The sequence below is a fragment of the Sinocyclocheilus rhinocerous genome, unplaced genomic scaffold (genome assembly GCF_001515625.1).
Source record: "Sinocyclocheilus rhinocerous isolate Xijiao unplaced genomic scaffold, SAMN03320098_v1.1 scaffold1730, whole genome shotgun sequence".
Lineage (NCBI taxonomy): Eukaryota > Metazoa > Chordata > Actinopteri > Cypriniformes > Cyprinidae > Sinocyclocheilus > Sinocyclocheilus rhinocerous.
In genome coordinates this window covers 1,084,171-1,102,642 of record NW_015634043.1, presented here as the reverse complement: position 1 = coordinate 1,102,642, position 18,472 = coordinate 1,084,171, and the positions used below count along the sequence as shown (strand labels likewise).

General features: G+C 38.3%; 1 protein-coding gene across 1 annotated transcript in view; it reads right to left on the bottom strand.

Annotated features, from left to right (window-relative positions):
• Nucleotides 1–9,759, bottom strand: part of LOC107745336 (adhesion G protein-coupled receptor L4-like) — a 19,474-nt gene extending 9,715 nt beyond the window's left edge. The window contains exons 1-11 of the mRNA XM_016559203.1: nt 9,554–9,759; nt 8,661–8,810; nt 7,530–7,679; nt 7,238–7,384; nt 6,956–7,026; nt 4,597–4,752; nt 4,084–4,267; nt 3,127–3,243; nt 2,823–3,022; nt 2,549–2,725; nt 1,123–1,326 (exon numbers count right to left, since the gene is read on the bottom strand). Of these exons, the coding sequence (XP_016414689.1) occupies nt 1,123–1,326; nt 2,549–2,725; nt 2,823–3,022; nt 3,127–3,243; nt 4,084–4,267; nt 4,597–4,752; nt 6,956–7,026; nt 7,238–7,384; nt 7,530–7,679; nt 8,661–8,810; nt 9,554–9,599 (1,602 nt within the window). The 5' untranslated portion in view covers nt 9,600–9,759. The remainder of the gene's footprint in view (nt 1–1,122; nt 1,327–2,548; nt 2,726–2,822; nt 3,023–3,126; nt 3,244–4,083; nt 4,268–4,596; nt 4,753–6,955; nt 7,027–7,237; nt 7,385–7,529; nt 7,680–8,660; nt 8,811–9,553) is intronic.
• Nucleotides 9,760–18,472: the final 8,713 nt, after the last annotated feature.

Here is an 18,472-nt window from a genome sequence, read left to right as displayed (position 1 = left end):
AATGTAGGCCTAATGGTTGTCTGTTTGCCAGTCATTCTGTTCTTTGTTCCCTTTGGTTTTTGGCTTATTGTTTGTTCTAGTTTTTACATTAAATACCTGCACATAGATCCTTGCTTCTGCCTTTTTCACCAGCTTCTCCACAACATTACAGTTTTTCACTGGTAAATCTCTTTGACTAGTGCATTTTTTGAGCCTATATTTAGTATAAGTTAAATACTTAAGTACTGTTAAAATCAAATACTCTAAGGCTTTTACTCAAGTTGTTTTGGAATTGGTGACTTGTAACGTGTAGTGGAGTAATTTTCACTGTAAGGTTTATGTACTTTTACTCAAGTATGGTTTTTAGGTACTCTTTACACCTCTGATCTTTTGGCGTTAAAATAGTACTGTCAGGTTTTACTAAGGATGTGCTGAAAAGGCATGGAAACAGTTTTTTGCTTCTGACCTTATTGAATATGCATTTGTAGGAGTTTCCCTTTCAGACACAAAATGTATGGGAGGAGAGTTTTCAAATGAATCATGCAACGAGATTTACTAACGTTTGCAGACGTCAAATTACTGGTATTTGCACCATTATTTAATGTCCAAAAAAAGCTGTTTTGCGCTTGAAAAGGCTGAGGAGGCACCGCAGAGAACAGAGAGCGTGTGGTAGAAAGGAGAGGATTTTTTCCACACATATTAATTTATTTGGAATGTCAGAAGAACACATTTTCTGAAAATATCGTTTGCCAAGCCATGTTATTTTTAATTTGCTTCAGGACATAAAAGACGACTTGGAACTCTCAACCAGGAGTCACACAATACCAGCTTTATCAAAACTTCTTGCAAACCTTCATTTTTTGGCCTCCGGTTCTTTTCAACGTATTGTGGCTTCTTTATTTCTTTATTCTTTATTTGCGACTAGCCTAATTTGCACTGCTCTTGGTATATTGCGTTTGTCGATATGTAAATAAGATGTTGCGTCTGTTTTTTTAAATTTTCGTATTGTTAGTAAATCACTTGCAGAAATTTCCATGCCCAGTGGTGCTGTTTTGGAACTGCGCTCTCGCGCTAATTTGCCCTGTTTAGTAAAACTGGCCCCAAGTCTCCATCTGACACATTAATATAGTGTGAGAAGTGAACCTTATGTGCGATCTTGTTAATTCCAATGAGGAAGATGAACTGGGCCATGAAGAGGCTGCAGCACAGGTTCTTGTGGATCGTGGTTCTGGTGTTCTGGATGTCTCGGAAGAACCAGAAGGTAAAGATACACATGGACAGGCAGATGATGGAGATCACCATTCCCAGCTGTGTTATTCTCGTCAGAACATTATAGTGTGCAAGCAACTGCATAAAACAGAAAAGGAACAGGCCACATTTACAAATGTAATCTTTTTTTTTAATTACATTTTTATTTGCAGGATTCTTTGATAAAATATTGGAAGGTTGGGGATTCTTTGATGGAAATTTAAAAGAACATTGTTAATTTAAAGGGGTCATGAACAGAGAAATCAAAATTCCCTTGATCTTTTGACATATAAGAGGTCATTGTATTATAAAAACATCTTGTAAGTTTCAGATCTCAAAACCTGCTTGTTAGTCTAAAAACGTCTTATATTGAAGCCAGTCTGCCAAAATGACAGGTTGTGGAATGTGCCACTCTATGATTTAATAATGTGGATAAGCACCACCTCCGCAGAAGAAGATCAACGCCTGCTTCGAAATCACTGCCTGTTTAGCCCTGTCCACGGTCCTCACTGCAGAACACAAGATTCAGGGGGCGTGGTTGGATCCAGATCCAACTCCTCCCACCTTACATATACCTAAACCTACCCGTCTCCACCCCCAGATCCCTAAACCCACCCATCCCCACCCCTAAACCTACCGATCTCCACCCCCTAGATCCACATCCAACCACGCCCACTGGATCTTGTGTTCTGCAGTGAAGGGCTACTGGAATTTTCAGAAAGATTGAAACTAAAAGACAATGCTGTGCCGAATATATTGGATCCAACAGTCGCAATACACAAGAGAGATGAACTGTTTTTATTAAGTGGTCACTATTGCTTTGTCTGTTATTCCAGATCGTTTGATATGTACTGAGAACTGATGCATTTTTAACCTTAATCACAACAGCGTCCATCTGTGAAGGATGTACGCTGTCAAACATACACAACTATTAGCCAATCATTGAAGTGGGCGTTTACTTCCGAGTCTACAATCCGCCATGCCTATTCAAACAGAGCGCTCTGATGAGGGGGGTTAAAAACAGGACAGAAAATAGACTATTACTTCTAAATTAAGATGTTTTTTAATGTAAAAATATTTATAACATTATAAGGGGACCTCAGAGAACAGTACAAAATAATAAAAAAGGCAGTTCTTGACCTCTTTAAAATGCATTTTCTTGTAACAATGTAAAAGGCCACTTTATGACATTTTAAAAATATAAATAAATAAATAAACCATAGTTGCCAGTTGATTTTGGTATCTAATGCATCCAAGTACTTTTTGGGGACACTGTATTTTTTGAGAGGACCAGTAGGGGGCAGCAGTAGTTCAGACTTACATTGGCTTGAGCAGAGGACATGAGAATAGCGAAGTGTGTCAGGTGATTACAGGAACATGAAGTGTGTGTGGCATTCACATGAGTGCGTGTACAGCCGTCCAAACTCCAGTGTCCCATCATGCTCTGGGAATACTCCCAAAATGCACACTTAGTCTCATCAAGGGCAGGATCTATCTCCTTTATGAAAATGCAAAACTCATTCAGTACATTAAATTAAAATTACATTCACACCCACAACTATTTCAAATTAATTAATAAATCAGTCAAATTGCACCTGTGTGTGTTTGAGAGTGAAGGTCACATTGTTCAGTGCAAATGTCTTTGTGTTACTGATAGCTGCTGCTATTACTGGTGAATTAACTGTAATTTCACCCGCTGCTGCATAGCGAGAGTAATCGGCCACACCAGGGTCATCAGCGGGCTTTAAAAGATCCCCAATATTGTTATAAATGAGAAATACAATGGAGGTGCTGCCTACAGCAGAGACAGAACAAGACAGAGAAAAAAGACACATTTGAATCATTTGGTGCATTTGTATTCAATTTGCTGCGAAGATTTAAGAAAGATTTTTTACAAACCGGTATTGTTTTTCTCTTTTGAATTCTTAGGGGTCAGCGAAATGGAGTTTCCTTGGATGTTTATCGAAACTGGTTGCGTATGTGCTTGGTGGGGTTCAAATGTGTATAGTTTCATTTCTAGAAAACACAATGATTAGCACCTTTTATCACTAACAGGTTAAAATAAATATAGTTAAATCATGGTAAGTTATGCTGCTGAAATCCACCGTAAAATATTACGACAACATTTCAGGTATTGTGAAATGACAAGAAAACCAGAACAAATTATATAAAACATAATCAAATGTGATTCATCAAGCAGAATATCGGTGAAAATATATTTAAAAAAATTACTCGTGAAGTTTATCCTACAGCTGTTCTGTCCGGAAGATTAGCAGTATATGAAAATGAGTCATACACTGCATGAACAATTATAATACATACACTCTCAGAAAAAAAGTACAAAAGCTGTCACTGAGGCTGTACCCTTTCAAAAGAAACCAATACGCTTTAGGTACTACTATATACCTTTTAGGGATAAATAAGTTACAAAGGTGTACATTTTGAATGAGTACCACCCTATTTACAGCTTTTGTACATTTTTTTTTGACCTAAGAGTGTAGAAAAACAGAAAATGTACGGGTTATTTTCTTTCAAGACATTATCCATTAAGTTTACTGACATTTCCTTTAACCCCACCCTCTTACAAATATGGGTTCTTGATTGGCATCTATGGTTCCATGAAGAACCTTTCCCCTCCATGGAACCTTTCCACTGCACAAAAAGTTATTTATAGTGGAAAAGGGATGTTCAGATTATAAAAATGTTCTTCAGATTAGGAAAAAAAATGGTTTGTTTAAGAACTGTCCATTGAAAGGACATTATATATTCTATATACATTATATATTCTATTTTTATATACATTATTCTATTTTTATGAAGTGTGGTAGGTCATGTTTTAGGCTTCAGAGGTCTCACCTACTTCACCAGCATCCACCTGCATCTGCGTCGTGTGTGTGTATCCAGCAGACAGCGCCAGTGTTTCCTTCTCTGCTGTGTGAAGGAGTGTGGTGACATAATATTTCCTCAAATCCTCATTTATCTTGTCCCATTCCACCTTTTCATCCTTCTCGACTAAGTTATTCACACTGTAAACCAGATTCTACCAGAAAAATCCAGAAAACACAAAACAAACAGTCAATGATTTAAGTTCCAAACATATAACAACTGATATGGTCATGGATAATCTGTTCATAGTTTAACATGCTGTGTTGTAGCTTCCTAATTGATTTAAATGGTGTTTCTACTAATGCAATTGCGTAATTCATTACTATACATAAATCTTATTTGTTTAATTCAATAACTAATATTTTGATCTCATTTAGTGTTTCTTTGGGGGTTATGCTTTTTAATTTATACTTTTTGGTGCAAAACATGCAGGTTTACTAAATTAGCAGGTCTTGCTTGTTTGTGGAAGGGCACATAAATTACCGTGATGGTTTCATTGATGTGTTCCTCAGGATGTTGAGCCTCATCTCCAGGACTGGCCATGGTCTCGATGTATGACATGAGGAGAACAGGAGAGAGGTCAGCTGATGTTTGATGTCTTATCTCTTTCAGACGCTCTGAAGTTGACAGATTAATCATCTACAGCCCAGAGAGAGAGAGGAAAAGAGTTTTAAAACTCACTCATTGTTTGGTATATGATACATCATGAATGATGGCATTTGAAACATTACACATCACAGGGAAGATGCAGACAATACACAGCTGTCTTATCATATTTAAATCATAGGCCTGGATCAGCAAACACATTAAAAAACTCTGTATATGTATAAACTTCCTCAGACAAATGTGGTTATAGCATGATTAGTCTATTAGTATGAGAGGTCACAATACTTATAACAAGGCTAGTACAGACCAGCGAATAAATAAAAGATAGTCATTTATCATAATCATTTAGATAATTGTCTAGTGTTTGTTATGAGAGGAACTGCAGATCTGCAGCTTCACCAGCAGAGGACACTATTCTCTCACACTTACATCACAACTGTGAATCTGTAAGGATGAAGGACCAAATGTTGTAAAGACCTAAAAGCAGTTGTATACAATATGTCTAAAATATTGATTATTATTATTATTATTATCATCATCAGTGTTGGGGGTAACGCATTACAAGTAATAAGAGTTACGTAATCAGATTACTTTTTTTCAAGTATCTAGTAAAGTAACACATTACTTTTAAATTTACAAGAAAATATCTGAGTTGCTTTTTCAAAAAAGTAACGCAAGTTTTCCAATTCATTCTCTGACAGCTCTCAAGGACACTGTGTTAAGAGAAATTGGGAGTGAAGTACAGAGACAGAAGCACCTCCTTTAGGCTCAGGCTTATTAATCTCACTTTTGGTGTGAAAGGCCCTTTACAGTTAACACGGATTTAACTTTTTTTATTTTTTGTTATTAAAAATAATTGTAGTTATGTTTTTAATATATCATCTTAATTTTATAACTTAGTATTAAAGTTGATATTTTCAATTTTGTGAATTAAATTGTCAAAATAAAATAAAATAAAATTAATAAAATTAAATAAAATAAAATAAAATTAAATTAAATTAAATTAAATTAAATTAATTTAAATTAAATTAAAGTGAAGTGATATATATGGGTGTTCCTGTGTGCCCTCTCACACCATTCCTGAAATATTGATGACATTTCCTTAAACACATCCATCCTGATTGTTATATGACAAAAATCTCATGACAAAACCTCCAGAGCAGCTGTTTCCTGAAATAGAGATGTTCTCAGCAAGGTAAGAGGAAAAACATCTGAGAGGGATGTGACTACATTTGGACAAGATGTCCAGTTATCACCGAGTGTACAAGCTTTTTACCTATTACCCGCATTATTATAGACTTTTAAAATAAAGACAGGAATTATCTTGAATTGATGCACAGAAAGCAGCACTGTCACATTCTGCACATTTGTTCCTACTAATTGTGGGTTTAAATAAATTATAGCCATAAAAAATAACTACAACTCTGAATACAGTTATTTACAGCTGAGATTAAACGATTATACATATTTATAATATATAAACTACAGTACAAAAGTGTGGGTTCAGTGAGATTTATCTATTTTAATTCAACAAGGATGCATTACATTGAAAAACAACAGTGAATATATTTAAAATATTATAAAAAATATTTCTACTTCACATACATGCAGTCTGTTTTAACTTTCTCAAAAATGTATCATACTTTCCACAAACATATTAAGCAGCACAACTGTATTTAACATTGATAATAATAATAATAATACATGTTTCTTGAGCTGCAAACCAGCATATTGGAATGATTTTTGATGCTAAAAATTCAGCTTCACATCACAGGAATAAATAACATTTTAAAATATATTCAATTAAAAAACAGTTATTTTAAATTGTATATCTGCAGTGTAAAGTATATGCAGGTTTCATGAAAAATTGCCACATTTTTTAGTTTGATTATTAAAAGTTTAATTATTATTATTATTATTATTAATAATTAATTAATTAATTTATTTTTTTGTTTATTTTTTTCCTTTATCATATGTTGTATAATGGCAAAATTAAAAAGTTGAGTATTTGCCATTTCTTGTATCATTAGCAATCTTAAATAACAATATATACAGTAATATAAATGGTTTATATGTGACTATTATGTGATATCTTGAAGTAAAGTGAATCCTTCACATAAATAATGTAACTCACTATTTCCAATAATATATAATAAAAATACATATTATAATATAAAAGGTTCATAGTGTACAAATATTCTGTGAAATAATAAAGTAAAGTGAATACTTCACTCACTCTTTCCAGTGTGTTGCTAACAGCATCTTTGATACATCTATGGTCCCGATGGCAGTGCTTCTTTGGGTTCTCTGACACAAACACAAAAACACATGAATGCATTTATATGGAAAACTAATAGGTTTACCTTTCACTTTTTTTTTTCTTTTTTTTTATGTGCCAAAATGTTCAAACCAGCACATGAGGGGAAATGAAATGTAACATTCACAGCAAGATTATACACACAATTCAGATTCTGATACACTTTATACTGAGAGCAGAGTGTAACTTTACAGTTCTCACCTCTGCAGTCCGTCCAGTTTTTAGGCTTAAACCAGGGCCCTGCTGGGGACGTATAACCTCTCATACATGAGCAGATGAATGAGCCGTTTGTGTTGTGGCATTTAGAAAATGGTCCACATCTACCAGCATCCATACACTCATCAATATCTGCAATTCAAAGAATAGCCGAGCTCATCTTCACTATTATAGAGTTAGTTATATACTCTTCTTCTTGACATTCATACATTTTTTAAGTCTATGTAGTGTCCAGATACCTTCTGGACCCGTTCTGTGGTGCATGATTGATTCATACCTTTACAGTAGGTCCCATCATTAGTTTGAAATTCCTGCTTTCCGTTTGCAGTGAATCCAGACAAACAGGTACAGTGGTAATTTCCAACATTGTTGGTGCATGTGGCATTTGGGCCACATATTCCGGTTACATTCTCACACTCATTGTCATCTGTGAAGGTTCATATAAGCAGATCCATTAAACTGAGAAGCAGCAGCTCTACGTGTTTCAGCAAGACAGTCCAAATCAGAGAATTGCACAATTCTGAAATGTTAGGAGTAACTAGTCTTTTCTGAAAGTGTCTGATGTGGTTTGAGTACTTGGCAAATTGACATTTGAAAGGAATAAAGCTTTGCTAGGTTATTACTGCAGTGCTATGAGTGGGTGCTAAGCAGTTGCTAATCTGTCTGCTAGACTTTATTTGTCTCAGAAATTCACAAAAAAATGGTCTAAGGTTAGCAATTTTGAGTGATTCTGTTGAGTGAATAATTCAACGACTCATTTATAACATAAAATAAGAAACTTGTCACCTAATATCAGAATATATAACCTTGCAGGAAAGGTCACAGAAAAATCCCTAGCTAATTATAAGCACTTATGTCAAAATCACATTAGATGAGCTGAACTAACTCTCATATAAATCTTTATATGAAACTATCTACAGCTCTAAGTTGTAGGGTGGACCATAGGACTGTCATGTAGGAAAAGCTTGTTAGCTGTGATTTTACCAAAACTGTCTGTTTCTCAATTTTTCTCAAACTCTTTTTTTTTTTTTTTACTTGAATTAAAGATCCCAGTAATAAAAACTTACCTGTGGTTAATGATTCAGTATTATGGATTTTAATTGTTTTGCCTTTAAATACGAATAGACATAATAGTTTATAACATCAGTCAGTTTATAATTGATCTGACTTCTTATATAAATATTTATTCTTTTAACTCATAGAAATAATTAATGAAATATTAATTCTGATCATTCTGTTTGATACTGACCCTGAACACTACTACATAACACTCATTTTTACAAGATTTGTAAACGACTCATACAATACTGGATGGCAGTCTCTTCTGTTTGAATTTGTTACTCTTAATAACAAAAGCACTAAAGTGCATTTACCATTTTGTTTTAATGTAATAAAATAAATGACAAACCCTGGCAATTTTTGATTCCATCGCCAGTGAACCCTTGTTTGCAGAAACAGGCGTTTTTAGATTCATCGTTCAGCCTGCAGCTGGCATTCTGGTGACAGGACCGGCAAATGTCATCAAATCTGCATGGATCCAGCACACTTGAAAACCAGGCTTTAAAAGATAATATATAATAGCAACACAGTTATTCTCAAAGACACACATGCATTAAAGCACTTAATGAGGATGGTCAAGACTAGTTGTGCACATGGCAAACTGGTAAATATAAAGTTTAGCATAAAATGTCATATTAAACTAATGCTTTTTTTTCTGTTCTGTATCTTTGTCTCAAACACCTATATCAAAACTTCATTTTTTTTTCCAATTCTGTCCTCCAGATAAAAAACCCAATACAGTCATATTTTTGCAATATCTGTTGTGATGAACACAATAAATGAACAAAATAAAACCACACTGGCATGCTTTAAGATAAGAAATAACTGTATAATGAAGGCAGATTTTAGTTGAAAGGTTCTACTGTGTTTAAAGTACAATCGTATTTTAGTTTTTGTAAAAGTCAAATAAATAAGTAAATAAATACATTTCCTGGCCATATGGAAACATACAAAGCTGACAGTGAATATTTTAAGGTATGTCCAAAAATAAAGACATTGTGAAAAATAGTGTTGCTTAGGGTAAAAAGTGTGAGAACTAGTCATGATCTCCCCAAATTAGACTACAAAATGCATTCATTTATTTAATATAATTTGATTTATTTATGGCGATTTCTTATGCTGAGTATTTCCAACAATGAAGAAAGAAAAAGAAATTAAAGTGCAGTTGAGCAATAGATGTATACAAAAAGTTAATTTAATTGATTAACCTGCACTGTATCAAGAACATAAAAAGCGACTTACCAGCGAAAAGCAGGAGTTTCATTGGAGATCTGTGGAAAAACTCCATTTCGGAGTTGACTCTGGAATGTCTTTAAGCAGTACGTGAATATCTGTGTGACGCACGATACTTCCTTATTTCAGCTTCCTGTTTCTCTAATCCTGACCCTTCCTGTCCATTTCAATCAACTCACAAAAACACAGAGGGACCCGACAACTCATCCTCACACACACACACACACACACACACACACACACACGGACGCCACTATTGTAACTTAACAAACGCAATAACTCAAACAAAATACTGATGATAGAAGTCTAAATGTCTCAGGCCACTAGTGAAAATGCTTTAGCAAAAAAGTATGAACCTGAACTTGAAGATTCATATGATCAAGTATGATTGGAGAACGTTCCAATGTGTGTACCTCAATGAAAGCAAGTACAAAGTAAGCAAGTTCAAATAGTCAGTCAAATCTTAAATCTTATAGCCTAATCTTATTCCTTTAATTGTGTAATCTTTCTTTGTTTAACATTCGGGTTTATTATCACACTTCAGATTCTAATTATGTCATTTAAATGTATCGTTTATATTACTGGGTTACAAAGTAGCTCACACTTGCAGCCAAAAACATTATTCCTGGAAATGTCTATAAGCTGATCCTACGTATCAGAGTTGGGCGGAGGTGTATTTTTTTACCACAGACCTCTTTGTTCTAGACGTCTGCAAGAAATGTGTGTTAGAAGATAAGAAACAGAACCACTGAGGACTGGCTGGATCACAACACCCACTGACTTCACACTAGCCAGAACTAAAGAGAAACTTTGACCTTTTTTTCAGGATTGCTTAATACTGTCTCTATATTCCTTGGATACCAGATGCCAGCGGTCCCAAAAAGTATTTGGACACTTAAACAGTCTGAATGTCATTGCATTAGATAACAAAATGTCAAACCAAGCAGCATCTGCAAACAAATGACTTTAGAGACTTTTTCTCGCTACTGTATTGTGCTTCACTTCAGAGCCATTACTTTGCAATGACTTTTCGTAACTGGTCTTTAGGTGTTTTGTGTGTGTGTGAAATGTTTACTTAAAGGTAATTTCTAGAATTCTGGTTGGTATGAGCTGATGCGATTGAATATTTTTTGGCCTGTGAAATATCCGATTATGACATGCGCAGAGAAATCACAGATTTATGTCAGCTGATTTCTTTGGAAATGTATATAGCTAGATAGACTGAGTAAAGATAATAACTGTAACATGAACAGAATCTCTCACAGTGTTCTGGGTCTGGTTGAAACTTTTATCCCAGTGTGACAGGCAGATGGAGGGTGCGGCTTTTCCTTCTGCCTTCAAACAATAAGACGGGACCTTCTGCCTGCCACACTTCCGCTCTATATTGGGATGGTGTTTACTGTAAGCACTGAATAGACTGTCACACGGTTGATATTGACTGCCCCCTTGTGGCTAATATTGTATGAAAAAGCCGCCATACTTTGTTAAAAGGGTTAAAAACTGCAGTTCAAAAAATTTGCTCTTTCTTTTTGTAAACTGCAAAATATGACACAACCCACGGGTGTACTCATAAAACAAATAAATAAATAAATAAACAAACAAATAAATAAAGTACTATTATTTATTGATTGCCTGTTATTTTAACTGTTAACTGTTATTTTAAATTGCAATAACATTTCACAAAATTTATTTATTTATTGCCTGTTATTTTAACTGTTAACTGTTATTTTAAATTGCAATAACATTTCACAAAATTGCAATTAACTTGCAATTGCAAGTAATTTTGATCAAATAAATACAGCCTTGATGGGCATTTTTTTTTTTTTTTATAGCATTTTTCATTTTTTGAGAAAATTTGTAAAAAAAAAACTTACTGCTGTAAAACCAAAGAATTTGCCAGACCTGGAGGAATTTTCTGAAGAACAGTGGGCAGTTGAAAAAAAAAATACAATAAAATCAAATAAAATCAATAATATTAACAACGACAACAATGATGATGATAATAATAATAATAATAATAATAATAGTGGATCATCTAGATTAAGACACACACTATTAAGAACCAAGTGTACATAAACTTTTAAAAAAAAAACGTACTGCTGTAAAACCAAAGAATTTGCCAGACCTGGAGGAATTTTCTGAAGAACAGTGGGCAGTTGAAAAAAAAAATACAATAAAATCAAATAAAATCAATAATATTAACAACGACAACAATGATGATGATGATAATAATAATAATAATAATAATAATAGTGGATCATCTAGATTAAGACACACACTATTAAGAATCAAGTGTACATAAACTTTCGAACAGGGTAATTTTTGAAAATTCAGTTATTATTTTCTCTTGTGGAATATATGTAAACATCTTGTTTGTAAAATATCCTATTCAGGACAAAATAAAACACAACTAAATAAATACTAAATAAAATAAAAACATAAAATGCACTTTGTATGATCCCTCTAATTGTGATAAACCAATTAATGTTTTGCAGATTCTGCAAGGTTTCTGGAAACTTTTTTTTTTATTATTATTTTTACCACAACTGTATATACAGTATCTGTCAAAAGCCTGGAATAGTTATGATTTTTATATATTTTATGCTCAACAAATCTGTATTTATGTGCTCAAAAAACAGCAAAAACACTAATATCGTAATTGAAAATAACTGCTTTGTGTTGTAATATATTTTAAAATGTGATTTATTTCTGTTGTGGCAAAGCTGAATTTTCAGCATCATTAGTCTAGTCTTCAGTGTCACATGATCATTCAGATAGATATGTTAATTAGAAAAAGTAAAATAAACCATTTCAGTGTTTTGTCCTTTATGCAGTGTGGTTTGGTAAGTCAGTATTCATGGTTGTCTTCGTTGTCCTCTATCTCGCCTTCACAAATAAAGCTTCACCTAGATCCTTTTAACTTTGGAGTATGAGCCTACATTATATAGCCCCAGCAAAATAGTCTGCTGGCACTGTAGTGAAGTCTGGACTGTGTTTGAGGATCAAATTGATGGTTGTGAAACTCTAAACAAATTAAACTGTATATTGCCATTTTCTCTGGGACTGAAGTTTCAAGATGAGTAAGCACTCAAAGACCAGTCCTTATAAAGCACTGCCCCTCCTGCCTCAAAGTCTCATAAATATATTTGTCTTGCCTGTCTTTGCCTGAGATTCACCACAGTTGACTGAACTAATCCATATTCCCTGCAGTTTAAGGGCAGTATTTCCATTTTGAGAACCACTTTTCTTGCGAATTTGCACATGCCTCATGGGCAGCGAGTGTGGACAAATGCATCATTTGCTCTCCTGTGACGTGTAGCTCATTTTAAACCTGAAAGCAAGAAGTGAGGAAGACACTTTCTGAGCCTGCAAGAGGATGCGTTCCACTTGCCAATGTGCTCCTGTGTGTGCATACATACATATGAGACCGATGGCAAATTCAGATGAAACGATAGCTGAATTGTTGGAGTGCAAAGGAATTGTTTTTGCTGAATTTTTAAAGCACTGCTCTTTAAATTATTTGGGCTTGAGATTCTTAGTAAAACAGGGACTGATTATTTGACTTTGCTTCGAGTTATCGGTTTAGACCAGTGGTTCTCAAACCTCTCCATGAAGTACCCCCAGCACTGCACATTTTGTATATCTCCCTATATCTGACACACCTACTTCAGGTCTTGCAGTCTCCACTAATGAGCTGATGAGTTGAATCAGGTCTGATAGATGAGGGAAACATACAAAATGTGCAGGGCTGGGGGTACTCCAGGACAGGTTTGAGAACCACTGGTTTAGACTATGATACTAGTTCCCTATCGATACTTCACTTGTACTGCGTCTTGCTATGGGGAAAACTCCTTTTTCTCCGATGACTGAAGCCTTTTCAACAACGCAGTGTAACTGCATGGGCAATGGTTCGTGCAGTGAAATAAAAACAGACCAATGGCTTGGCAGCGGAGCTGCATAGGATCCTCAGATTTCTTTTCCTTCTGCGACGACAAAGTTCTTCGCTGATCTACGAGACTCGAAGCCTCTCGCCGTAGAATCGCCTTCGCAGCGGATCAAGCTGAACCAGCGACACTCTGCTCGGCTGATTTGCCGCTTCTCCGCCGCCTTCAGCATCGCAGCAACAGCGGTCCCAGCTGATCCCCTGCCACCATCCGGCGAGCCTAAAAGAGCTTATTTCTAAGAGGTAAGTTCTAAAAGAGCAAAATTTCTAGCGACGTTGTTGCAAGGGTCGTGCTGCGATTGTGGCTCATGCAGGGAACCTTGCACGATGCAGAAGAGCAGTGAGTGCATCGCCTGTCTGGGCAGCCCCCACGCAGAGACTGCGCACTCACTGAGATGGAATGCTCTCGCTGAAAGCATGAGTCTCGCTCTTCTCCGCTCACGGACCACCTTCAATGAAGGCAGCCCTGCTCTCCCGTTTCTCCTCTCTCAGTGAGCCTCGGAGAGAGAAACAGCAGAGTCAGGGAACTAAGCAACCGGGTTTGAGCGATCTCACACCGGCACTGAGCCCGCGTGCTCACACTCCCCACTGCACTTTGATCCGCCGCAGAAGGGCAATGAGCTGCGCGCTCACTTAGACAGAATGCTCACTGAGAGCATGAGTCTCGCTCTTCTCCGCTCGCGGACTGCCATCAATGAGGCAGCCCCGCTCTCCCATTTCTCCTCTCTCAGAGAGCCTCAGAGAGAGAAACAGCGGAGTTAGGGAGCTAAGCAACTGGGTCTGAGCGATCTCATGCTGACACAGAGCCCGTGTGCTCGCTTTCCCCGCTATGCTTCGATCCATGTCTTGCATGTAAGGATCAGTGCCCCTTGTTACATTGACCGGCTATATCCTCTTAGGCGGATCGGAGCAGAACGCTGTCACTGGCAGCTTCATATTTGTGTGTGTATCGCTAAGTCTGTGCTCACAGTGATGGGCTGCTTTTACCACGAAAGCAGTCTGCCCCTGTTTGCTCGTGGAAGGCGGCCCCGCCTCCCTGCTCTCATATTTCTCTCCTCCCAGTTACCTCGGAGGAAGCAACGGCGAACTCACGGGTTGAGCGATCAGGCTTGAGCAATTTCATGCCGCAACACATCATGCGTGCTTCACTTGATCTGCCAGTGTGTGTTACACGTGAAGATCAGCGCCCCTCGTTACACCAAGCGGCTTAATCCTCCTAGGCAGATCGGAGCAGAACGCTGTCACCTCCATTGCTGGCAGCTTCGCATTTGTGTGTGCGTCACTGAGCTCCGCCTCCCCCGCTCTTGTGTTTCTCTCCTCCTAGTTACTCGGAGGAAGAAATGGTGAACTCGCGGGGATGAGCGATCAGGCTTGAGTGATTTAATGCCGGCAAAGCCCCCACGTGCATCACTCTCCATGCAGCTCTTTGATCTGCCAGTATGTTTACACGTGAGGATCGCCGCCTCTCGTTTGTCGAGCGGCTCAATCCTTCTATGCGGATCGGAGCAGAACGCTGTCACCAATGATTCAATATCGCTGACAGCTTCGTATTTGAATGCGCCTCCCCCCTGGGCCTCCCCCACGCTGAGGCTGCGCTCGCTGAGACAGACCGCTCTCTCTACGAGAGTTTACGTCTCGCTCTGCTTTGCTCGCAGCTCGCCTTCTTCAATGAAGGCGGCCCCGCCCCTCCGCTCGTCTGCTACGAGCTGATCTGAGAGAATGCACGCAGCACTTTTGATCTGCTGGTGTGTTTACACATAAAGATCATCAGTACCCCTCTTCTAACAATCGGTTTGATCTTTTTAGGTGGATTAAAGGAGAATGCTGTCACTAATGATTATTATCACTGACAGCTTCAGATTGGACGTGTCTGGGCAACGCCCACGCTGAGGCAGCGCGCATGGGGGCTGGCTGCTCTCGCTACAAGAGCATTTAGCTCTAGCGAATAATTTTTTCACTGGTCGAAAGAGGAAGGTCGGCTTCACATCAACTGCCTGGAAATGCTGGCAGTATGTTTGGGCCTTTGCACCTTTTTGCCAGACCTAAGGGGACACCACATTTTAGTCCGCTCTTACAGAATTACGTTGGTGTCCTATATAAACTGCCAGGGTGGTCTCTCCTCGAAGCACCTCTTCATTCTGGTAGAGTGCCTCTTGGAATGGGCTCAGCTCAACTTGCGTTCACTGAGAGCAACGCATGTGCCGGGCATGTTGAACCAAGGAGCAGACATGCTATCTTGGTGCAAGGTCCCCTCAGAACAGTGGATGCTCCTCCAACAAACGGTTCAAAAATCTGGGAGATCTTCGGCAAGGCAGAGGTTGACTTCTTTGCCTCAGCAGACAACTCTCATTGCCCAACTTATTTTTCAAAGGACAGGGATGCTTTGGCCCACGACTGACCCAACCTCCTCCTTTACGCTTTCCCCCGGTCGCCCTGATCCCACAGGTAATCAGGCGAATCAGGGAATAGAAACACAAGGTTATTTTAGTGGCCCCGCTCTGGAGGAACCAAAACTGGTTCACAGAGCTGTCTTGGCTACTCTTAGCAGCCCCGTGGCCCATCCCCCTGAGACGGGACCTCATTTCTTAGGCGAACAGAACGATATGGCACCCCCGGCCCCAGCTGTGGGCTCTACACCTTTGGCCTCTCGATGGGAGTCTGCGGACCTCCCCGAGAGCATACTAAATACAATCTCTCAGGCTAGAGCACCGTCTACGAGACGCCTCTATACCCTTAAATGGTCTGTCTTCTCTGCCTGGTGTACAGCCCGCAGTGCAGACCCAATTTCCGGCGACATATCTCTGATATTGTTCTTCCTGCAAGAGCTGTTGGATAAGGGTTTCTCCCCTTCCACGCTCAAGGTCTATGTAGCAACGATAGCAGCCTCTCACGCTCCCATAGCTGGCCAGTCGGTGGGCAGGAACAACCTAGTTACTCGTTTTTTGAAGGGTTCTAGGAGGCTCAACCCGCCTCGCCCCGTCACCGTCCCTATATGGGATTTGTGCATGGTGTTGAGTGCTCTAAGGAGCCCTCCCTTTGAGCCGCTACAGTCAATTGACCTTCGTCCCCTGACACTAAAGACCGCTCTGCTACTGGCGTTAGCATCGGTAAAGCATATGGGAGATCTGCGGGTGCTCTCTGTGAGCTTGGCCCTATTGCCTCCTGCGGGGCTTCCCTGCAAAATACTTGGTCCCTCTGAGCCCCTTTGACTAAGTCAGGTATTAGTCGTTTCTCTAGCATAGCACGGTGGGATTGTACTGGTTCCTCAAAGCGTCTTAGCAGACGCAGTACGAGTGAAGTATCGATAGGGAATGTACTTGGTTACTAACGTAACCTCGGTTCCCTGAGATACGGGAACGAGTACTGCCTTACTGGCCGTGTTATGTAGTTGCACGACTCAGTCATCACTTCAGTTGAAGTAACCAGAGGATCCTATGGCGAAATGGCCACTTATATAGCCAGATGGCCCCGCCCATTCTGGCAGGCTTCATCGCCATAGGCTCATGCAGCTCTGCTGCCGAGACATTGGTTCATTTTTATTTCACTGCACGAACCAATGGCCTTGCAGTTACACTGCGTAATTGAAAAGGCTTCAGTCATCGGAGAAAAAGTTGTTTTCCCCATAGCGTCTTTCCCCGTATCTCAGGGAACCGAGGTTACGTTAGTAACAGAGTAAATTTTTTATTTTAGATATTTAAAATAAGGCATGCAATATACCCTACTTCATTAATGCTATTGTTTCTCGTTATACAAGCTCAATTTTACACATCATTGCGTTCCAAAATGCTATTTGTTTAATACCAACGTCTATGCAACTAGAGTTTAAGCATGACAAATTATTACAGACACTGCGATGATTGGAATGTGACATCACACTCTGAGTCTTTAAAAGAAATTAAAAAAAAACTAACTATAACAGTATAAAAAAAAATAATTCTCCTCCACTTTACTGTAACACTGCAATGCTGCAAACTAAAAGTTTGCATTCATTTAATGGAGCTAAGAGCACAATGCGTACAATGTGACGTGTCAGTTTTCTGTTGGTCTCTTCTGTTGGTTATTGCTAGCTACCTGAATACTTACAGATATGGTTTAATAGGTAACTCTAGGACTGTGTTCAAATCCAAAAAAATGCTCTGCAGGCAGCATATGGAGGTAGGAAGGCAACAAGGCATGTCCATATCCAGTGATCGTGTCACATCCTGTCTGCTGAGATAACATCATCTGGTTGATTTTTGAAAGGAGGCATAGATATGTTCTTATGATATCCCACAATCCTGTGCATTTGATTCCATGACAGTTGAGGTAAAGAATCAAAATGGCATCTGAAAGTTGGTTGTCAGTTTTTGTGTAAATGTAAGTTTTTGATAATTTTTTTCCACTTTTGACGTCATTTCTAGCAACCAATTGGTATTGTAGTAATTAAATATTTGCTTATCACCAAAGCTCTCTCTATTTCCTTGTAGATCACTAAACTGCCTCAGAAGTCTGTCCGGAATTATTTGTGGGGTGTACGTTTGTGCGAAAATGCTGCCTGAGCAATACACAGACACTTCTGAATGGGCATGAATGGAGAAAGATAATAGCTGTAGTTATAGCTATAGTGGGGACCAGAGAAGTTGATGAGCACAGTTTCTTTATTATACTGATTCCTATATTGCATTTCCCATTGACAAAGGATGAAACATATACTGTATATAGAAGACATATATTTATAGAAGTCTCTAAACTCATCTTTTCCAATCATCCTACTACTTGTCCACTTGATCCTATTCCATCTCATCTCCTTCACGCCATTTCTCCTGCCATTGTACCTGCACTCACTCTCATCGTTAACACATCCCTTCACACTGGTGTTTTTCCCTCAACATTTAAACAGGCTCGTATAGCCCCCCTTCTTAAGAAACCCACTCTTAACCCAACTCTTTTAGAAAACTATAGACCGGTTTCCCTTCTACCTTTCATTGCAAAAACACTTGAACAAG